We start from the raw sequence: 9,074 nt of genomic DNA, 5'->3' as shown, positions 1-9,074 counted from the left end.
GTAACCTTACGACGCGCGTGTTAATGACACGCAATGCGTATCAAGAAAGCCCCTGTCAAGAAAGGCCATGTCATAAATGAAGATGACACACATTTTTGCGTATCATAATTTTAAATGTTCTAAAAAAAATATATTTATATATTTATTAATTTTTAAATTAAATTTGCATTTAATGTCTCATAACAAGAAAATAAAATACCATATATAAAAAATACTATCCATTACATAAAATTTTTTGTCATACAAATAACAAACTGTATTTTATATTCATACATATGATTACATTATTCATTAAAAAAACATATACATACATCTTCCCCTAAAATGTTATTACATGATGTTGGCCACTTCATTGATGGATCACCAAGAGGAAAAACAACAACTAACCTAAATGTTCCATGATGTGCCGATACTCATGTCCTGTAACTTTAAATAATAATAAATAATAATAAATATTAATTGGAAGTAGTGATAAGTTATTAAATCAAACATACCACACCAACACTGTTTTTGACAAGATTGCCTCTGTTTTCTGCACTTGCTTGATGTAGCATCTGTTTCACAACCAATCCCCCCATGCTGCAATACAATATAATAATATATTAACAAGAATACCAAAATGGCTAAAAGAGAAATTCTTCTGTTTTTTCTCTTTCATTCTTAATTAAATATTTCAACCTATGAGTTACAAATACAACAGGTCGATCTCCAATACGTGCTGCAATAAGCTTTTCCAACAGCATCGAGCTAACTTCCTACAAAATTTCACATTCCAATTTATTTACATTTCCAATAACCAAACATCTCCAAATCTCATTTATTTTTTAAATATATTTCTAATAACACACCTGAAACCTGAAGAGGCAAGCTTGATCCAGACCATTGTGTAAGATTCGTCTGCAAAACAAAAGATATAACTCAAACTTCATTTACAATTTACAATCATGTTTTTATACAAAAACAATTTATAATTTTATATAATCACAAACCTTGTACTTAAGACTAAACAAACGTGCATGAGGGAAATCAGTAGAAAGCCACTCCCCTGGCCAAAAAGTCCCATGTTTTCCTGCCTCTTCATCAATCTTTTCCACAAGCCCAGATTTAGATGATGACTTGTCTTCAGATAACCTCCAAGTCTTGTAGGGCCCACCACGAAGCCCATGAACAAAAATAACATCAAGTGAAGGACTCTCTAATCCACCTTCAGAATCATTATTCCTTCCTTTTCCAGAGCATTCCCAATGACTCATTCCAGGGTTGATCAAAAAAACCGTCTCACCATAACGAGCACAACCATGATTTTTAGTTTTAGAGCCACTATTTCCATCATCATCATCATTACAGAAGATATTCAACAATGTTGCTCTAGCATAGCTTTGAGTTTTAAAAAACATATAACAATATAAACATAAAATGAATGAAAAAACATTGATTTTTTTTCTTCATATAGTTTTCTTCAAGAATAATTACGATGAAGATATTTTAAATGTAAGAGGTACGCTTATCAATAATTAATTATCACATTGTTCATCAACCATATATATTTGAAGTCACATCTGTTTTGAAATAGAATGATCGCAAGTTTGTGACATGAAGTATGGTTTCGTACAGACTTGACTAAACCCATTACCAAATATACAAAACTTCCCCCCACATAAATTAATTATTAGGTAAACAAATGTCAAAAAGATGATTTCCCAAATATCACAATAAAAGAAAAAAATGATATATTGAGATATGATAAATTTACAATAAGGTAGGATGAGGGATTGTGATTGTAAAATAATGAAAGATTTTAGTACCTGTTGTTTTGTTATTTACACTCAGTGACTCTTTGGATGATGATGATGATTATGTTTATGTATGTGAGGAGGGGTCTACCATACCATAAATGATAAAAACTATTATGGTATATACATAATTCTTCATCGATATGATGATGCTGCTCTAAGTTTGTGCAAAAATTGCAAAGTTTCACTGTAAGAAGGATCTGTTCGGGTGATGGGCTTGCATGAATTAACATGATCTGTCGACTCCAACACCTGCCAACAAGTCAAGCGTATCCAAATCAGCATCACTTTTGTAGAAATTATAAGTAGGGTAAAATAGTCATTTGCTAAATAAAACTTACAACAAGTTCCCCATATCCAGGATATGCAGATTCAATTGGTACTATTTCCAATCGAAAAGCCCATCCCCCATACCCTTCAACTATTGGAGTCACTTTTGTCTGCAAAAAACAACAACATATTAAGTATTTTCTTATTACAAAATTAATACTTTGAAAATTCTACCCGAGTATAGCAGTGAAAATTGCTTTGTATTTGGATGACATTGTTATAAAGTAAGTGCATGAAGAATTTAAAGAAAGTACCTCGCAAAAACTTAGAACATCAAGAGATCCTTTTTTATGTAGCTCGTGAAGAAAATCATTAAGCTCCACTAATCTTGTGGACCCACTTCTCAACTCTCCTATCTGACAAAACAAAAGTAATCATACTTGCAACTTAAAAAGCAAAACAATCCAATCCAATCATATAACTTTTCTCTCATTCATTGCTTCTTCATAATATCCAAGGGGAAGTGAATTGATAAATCATTACACATTTATTCTTCAATTAGTTGACAAAAAAATAAAAATAAAAAAGTACCGATGGTGCAGGGCGAAAGACATAACCCATTCGCCAGGGCATATCTGCAAGTTTACTACCAAAATGTGGGCAACTGTAGAACACCTAAAACATTGGACAACTTAATAACAATAATAATAATAATAAATATTAATTGGAAGTAGTGATAAGTTATTAAATCAAACATACCACACCAACAGTGTTTTTGACAAGATTGCCTCTGGGGAGATTTTCGTCTTTTAACAACAACTGAGCTACTAAACTCCCGTGAAATTTCACGGATCTTTCAGGAGCAATCAATGCAGACATGACAGCATGTCCATTGAAGTCGAGTTCTTGGATATGGGATCTATTTACATCTGATGCCATTGCCCAATTTGCTAAAGCCCATGCAGCAAAAGGAACAGCAACATGTTGTGAATGCAAATCATCCCATAGTCCAGGGATAACAGTTGTGTTTACAGAAGAAGTGTTGTTTAATTTGTTGAAAGATGATGAGTTGTGAGTGGCTTTAGATTCATCTAACTCCATTGATCGATTGCTTGTAGAAAGACCTACAATTGAAGTGCCTCCAAGAACTTCCATTCCAATGCCCTTTAATCCAGTTCCATCATCATCATCCTGGCTGCTGCCAGGTGGCTCATCCATGTGCATGCCACCTTCTTCAATAACTTCAAGTGCAGCTGCAATATCTCTCATTGCTGCAGTTCCTGATAGCATGGGCTTAAGTTTGATTTTGTCCACATTGTCACAATTGGAAGTGACAATATCCATGATTGCTGCAACAAGCATGCTTCTGCCTTTTGAAGGGTCAGAAATGTTAAATGAACTTCGCCTTGGGTGCTGCTTTCATGAAAATGCTATATCAATATGATAAAAAGTTATTCTGGATAAACTTATATACATTAGAAAATTAATCAAAATCCTAACTTCCCAAACAAGCTATGATTATGTTATTTATGCACGTAGCTTTAGTAGGGTGGACAAATAGCACATCTAATAATTGTTGCTTAAACTACAAAATCAAATACTACTTATTCTGATACACCAATTAAAGGAGAACTCACTGAGTCCGGTTGGAGCTCATTCAACATTAAGGATTTAAGGCCACTAACAGGATTACTAAATCAACAATTAAGAATATAACTATAAGCTACTTTTTGGGGCACACCATTACTCTTGCATTTACTAACACAAGAAACAACAAAAGAGAATATGGTGTTGTCCAATGATGACATAATTATACCTTTTTGGATTGATGAGGTTGAGCAAAGAATATGAACCTGAGAAGATTGGGAATGGCATGAGGCCTCCCAAGAACCGCCTCCGACACATTAGGGTCAGCAATCAAGTACGCTAAAGCCCTAGCCGACTCGGCCTGAGTCCCATAATTTCCCCCTCCGGACAATGCCACCGACTCTAATAACCAATCCAACACCACACCACCGCCAGCACCAACAATCGCAGCCCTCCGGCTCTCATTTGCCGCCACAATATCCGCCAATAACGCCGCAACCCTAACCTCAAACCCTGACCAAACTTCATGGTTAGCCGAAGACAAAACCGTACGAAGAGATTTCCATAGAACCGACGCCGCAACGCCGGTATGCTTCATCGTATTCACAACTCTCTTAAACGACTCCTTCGACCGGTCAATCGCGTGTTCGAAATCATCAAGCAAACGTTTCTTCTTCGCTTGTTCTTCCTTAATTTCGCTGTCATCAAATATGATAACGGATGATGCAGCAAGAATTGCGGCAGCGGATATTACAGTCGCGGATAATGCAAAGCGAGAAGTGCCTGATAGAGGAGATAGAGTCCTAGGGCGGAGGCGGTGGAGAACCAATGGCGGTGGCGGAAGATCATCTTGTGAATGTGAACTGTTGATCAATTTCATGGCCTAGTGACCAAAAAACCTTCGATTTCACTAAGAACCGGAACCCTAGTTCCAACAATAGTCGATTTTTGGTATTTGATTGAGAGAGTGAGAGAGAGAGAGAAGAACGATTGAAAGAAGGTAGAGGAGAGCATGGCGGGGTTTTTAATTTTTTCAGAATTTCATTTCCCCCTTTCCCCCACTATTAAAGGATGGAACGCGCGTTCCATTAAAAAATATAAAGCGACATCCTTAGACGACGCGCATTTTATTATAGGTGCCCTCCGTGTTTTTTTTAGACACTAATTTAAGGGCGCGCAATAATGCGTGTCTTCTATCCTTAAATTTTTTGAAGAGATGACATTTTTCTAATGTCACTCTCCTTTGCGTAACATAGATCAATGAGCGTCGTATTTTGCGCGTCGTAAAAGGCCTTTTTTCTTGTAGTGTCTGAAACATAGCAAAGAGGAATTGACTTTGACTCAACTTGGAAGCCATTTAAGGATCGAAGAGTCCATAAGGACTCAAGAACTTGATAACAATCCTAAAGGCAAGAACCAAGTTGGTTCCTCTTCTATGAACAAGGATGGTGTTGGACCAAGTGGATCCTAGGATCCAGAAAAGCAACAAGGTCAGATTTCTGTTTTCATGCAGAATTCTAAATATATTCAGAATTCTATTTCTATGATTTCAGAAGAATTTTATGTGCAAGATGATAAAGTTGCATGGTGGGTTGATTCGGGAGCAACAAGTCATGTTTGCAAAGATCTATATTGGTTCAAGGACTTTCAACCAATTGAAGATGGATCTGTTGTGAAGATGGGAAATGTTGCAACTGAACCAATCAAGGGCATCAGTTCTGTTTTACTTACTTTTACTTCTGGGAAATGTTTGTGTTTGAACAATGTTTTATATGTTCCAGAGACTCGTAAGAATCTCGTGTCTAAAATTGTATTAAATAATTATGGTTACCAACAAGTGTTAGAAAGTGACAAGTATATCTTGTCAAGACATGGTTCTTTTATGGGATTTGGCTGTATATATGTAATGGAATGATTAGGCTTAATATTAATTATCCTTCTAGTGATAATTTTGTTTTCATGGCTTATAGTAGTAGTAGCAATAATTTTCAGAAATCTAAATTATGGCATGCTAGATTAGGACACATTCATTACAAGAGATTAAAAGACATGTCTAAAATGAGTTTAATTCCTGCTTTTGATATGCAAAATAATGAAAAATGTAAAACATGCATGCTAACTAAAATCACTAGACAACCTTTCAAAGATGTTGTTAGGGAAAGCAAGGTGTTGGATCTTATACATAGTGATTTATGTTATTTCCATGCAACACCTTCCCTTGGAAACAAGAAGTATGTTGTTACTTTTATTGATGATGCATCTAGATATTGTTATATCTATTTGCTACATTCTAAGGATGAATCACTTGATAAATTTAAAATTTATAAACAAGTTGAGCTTCATAAAAATGAATTAATAAAAGTATTGCGTAGTGATATAGGTGGTGAGTATTATGATCCAATTTATTTTGAATCAACTGGAATAATACATCAAACCACACCTCCATATATACCACAACAAAATGGTGTAGCTGAATGGAAGAATAGGACTTTGAAAGAAATGGTTATTTCTATGTTGTCATATTCTGTTTTAAGTGAAGGGTTTTGGGGTGAGGCAATGTTAACTGCATGTTACATCTTGAATAGAACTCCAAATAAAAGGAGTAAGAATACTCCTTATGAACTTTGGTGTAAAAAGGTACCAAATTTGAGTTATCTCAAAGTTTGGGGTTGTAGAGCAGTTGTAAGGCTCACTGAACCCAAAACGAAAACATTTGGTGAGAGAGGTATAGATAGTATATTTATTGGATATGTTGAGCATTCAAAAGCATATAGATTCTATGTTTTAGAATCTAATGACTATGTGTCTGTAAACACAGTGATAGAGTCAAAAGATGCTATCTTTGATGAAGAAAGATTTACATCTATACCTAGACCAAGGGACATGATTCATCAATCTTCCAGCAAGAGTACTACTCAAGCTGAAGATGTTTCTGGTGGTGCAAGTTCTGTACCTGAACCTAGCAAAAGAACCAGAGCTAGAAAAGCTAAGTCTTTTGGATATAATTTTCAACTTTATTTAGTTGAAGGAACAAGGAATGAGACTATTTCTCAACATCAATATTGTTTTAATATTGAAGAGGATCCAAAGACTTTTAGTGAAACTATGGCTTCTAGGGATGTTCATTTCTGGAAAGAGGCAATTCATGATGAGATTGATTCTATCATGCATAACAATACTTGGGTATTAGCGGATTTACCTCCTGGTTGCAACGCATTAGGATGTAAATGGATCATCAAAAGAAAAATGAAGGTGGATGGCACAATTGATAAGTATAAAGCCAGTTTGGTTATCCAAGGCTTTTGACAAAAGGAAGGAATTGATTTCTTTGATACTTATGCTCTCGTTGCTAGAATTTCTACTATTAGATTATTATTTGCTCTTGCAGCTATACATAATCTTGTGATTCACCAAATGGATGTGAAAACTGCATTCTTGAATGGTGACTTGGATGAGGAAATATACTTGAAGCAACCTGAATGGTTTGTGATGCCTGGAAATGAACACAAAGTGTGTAAGTGGAAGAAATCATTATATGGTTTGAAACAAGCACCAAAACAATGGCATCAAAAGTTTGATGATGTTGTCTTGTCTAATGGTTTTGTATTAAACCAAGCTAACAAGTTTGTATATAGCAAATTTGATACTTCTGGTAAAGGAGTCATGATTTGCTTATATGTAGATGATATGTTGATTTTTGGTACTGATTTAGAAGAAGTTGATAAAACCAAGAAATTCTTATCATCTAGTTTTCATATGAAAGACATGGGGGAGGCCGAGGTAATTCTTGGTATAAGAATTAGAAAAGGAAACAATGGGATTTCAATTTCTCAATCTCATTATATTGAGAAGATATTGAAAAAGTTTAACTTTGAGAATTGTTCTCATGTTAGCACTCCTATAGATCCTAGTCTTAAGCTTCTACCTAATAAAGGATCTTCAGTGTCTCAACTAGAATACTCAAGGGTTATTGGTTGTCTAATGTATGCCATGATTAGTACTAGGCCTGATATAGCATATGCTGTGGAAAGGCTTAGTAAATATACTAGTAATCCTAGTTCACATCATTGGCAAGCTGTGAGTAGAGTATTCAAGTACTTCAAAGGGACCATGAATTATGGTTTAACTTATAGTGGATATCCTTCTGTTTTTGAAAGTTATTCAGATGCCATATGGATTAACAAATTAGAGGATCACTCTTCTACTAGTGGTTGGGTGTTTCTTCTTGGAGGAGGTGCAATTTCTTGGGCATCTAAGAAACATACTTGTATTACTAACTCAACCATGGAGTCTGAGTTTGTTGTTTTGTCTACTGTTGGTAAAGAAGCTGAGTGGCTAAGGAATTTGATTTATGAAATTCCGTTATGGCCCAAACCGATATCTACCATTTCTATTAGATGTGATAGTGCTGCAACCTTGGCTAAGGCTTATAGTCAAGTGTACAATGGAAAGTCTAGACATTTAGGTGTTAGATATAGCATGATTCGTGAGCTCATCATGACTGGTGTGATATCTATGGAGTTTGTAGGAACTCAGTTGAATTTAGCCGATCATCTAACCAAAGGGTTAGCAAGAGATCTTGTGCACAAGGCGTTGTAGGGATGGGTTTAAAGTCCACTTAAATCTTTTATATTAAGATACCCAATTCCTATCTAATATAATAATAGATGCTGAATTCAATGTGGAAACCTTGATATTTAAAGATTGGAACACACTATTATCATTATCCCAAGGTATGTGTTCAGTACTGCAAGTTAAAGAGGTTGAATTTATATTCTTAATAGTTCATTTGAAAAATTGCATTTGCAGGTGCAAGAATAAAAGGACTACCTATATAAGAATGAAGTTTAGCTGCTTCAAGAAGTTAGGACTTGGCTTTGATATGCTTATTGAAGGATGGGACACAAGCTAGTAGAATATAGTGTTAAGTTTGAAATTATTAAAATATAAACTATTGTGTGTATTATCTTCATGTATTCACTATGAATAGAAAGGGTTCAATCATTAGTGACACCCTGATATTCGAATATTTGGAATGAATAATATACTAATGTGAAATTCAATCGTCATGATATTTCATTTATGCATTAGTTTATTGTTGTTATGTTTTGTTTTAAGTTAATCAAGATTACACTTAAATGGGGGAGGTTTGTTGGTGATTTTGTATCATCAATGTGTATTTAAGTGTAATGGATTGACTTGTTAACCAAAATTCAATCTTGATGAATATTAAACAAGTAAGGAAGGTGTGGAGTGCACACTTGTTTAAATTTATTCAAGATTCAAATTAGACTGTCATTTAGGGGCGAAGCCCCTAAACGAACGGGGGTCCGCGGGCAGCGCCCCTTGGAGCGGGGTCTAAGGGGCAGCAGCCACTGGCGGAGTCCAAGGGGTAGAGCCCTTGGCTAGGGTCGAGCTGGCAGT

The 9,074-nt window shown here is 35.2% G+C and overlaps 1 protein-coding gene across 1 annotated transcript; it reads right to left on the bottom strand.

The window, feature by feature from the left end:
* Positions 1-464: 464 nt before the first annotated feature.
* On the bottom strand, positions 465-4,530 carry LOC145099152 (uncharacterized). Its single transcript, XM_079036740.1, has 10 exons — positions 3,880-4,530; positions 2,823-3,476; positions 2,655-2,738; positions 2,378-2,479; positions 2,135-2,233; positions 1,935-2,045; positions 990-1,382; positions 856-897; positions 679-755; positions 465-579 (listed from the first exon to the last, which is right to left on the bottom strand). Exons 1-10 carry the CDS (start codon positions 4,528-4,530, stop codon positions 480-482), a joined length of 2,313 nt encoding a protein of 770 aa, XP_078892866.1. The 3' UTR covers positions 465-479.
* Between the last annotated feature and the right edge of the window lie 4,544 nt (positions 4,531-9,074).

The sequence above is a fragment of the Lactuca serriola genome, chromosome 4 (assembly GCF_051521515.1).
Source record: "Lactuca serriola cultivar US96UC23 chromosome 4, Lser_US96UC23_V15, whole genome shotgun sequence".
Taxonomy (NCBI): domain Eukaryota; kingdom Viridiplantae; phylum Streptophyta; class Magnoliopsida; order Asterales; family Asteraceae; genus Lactuca; species Lactuca serriola.
Note: the sequence above shows the minus strand (reverse complement) of the source record. Positions and strands in the feature narration are given on the sequence as shown.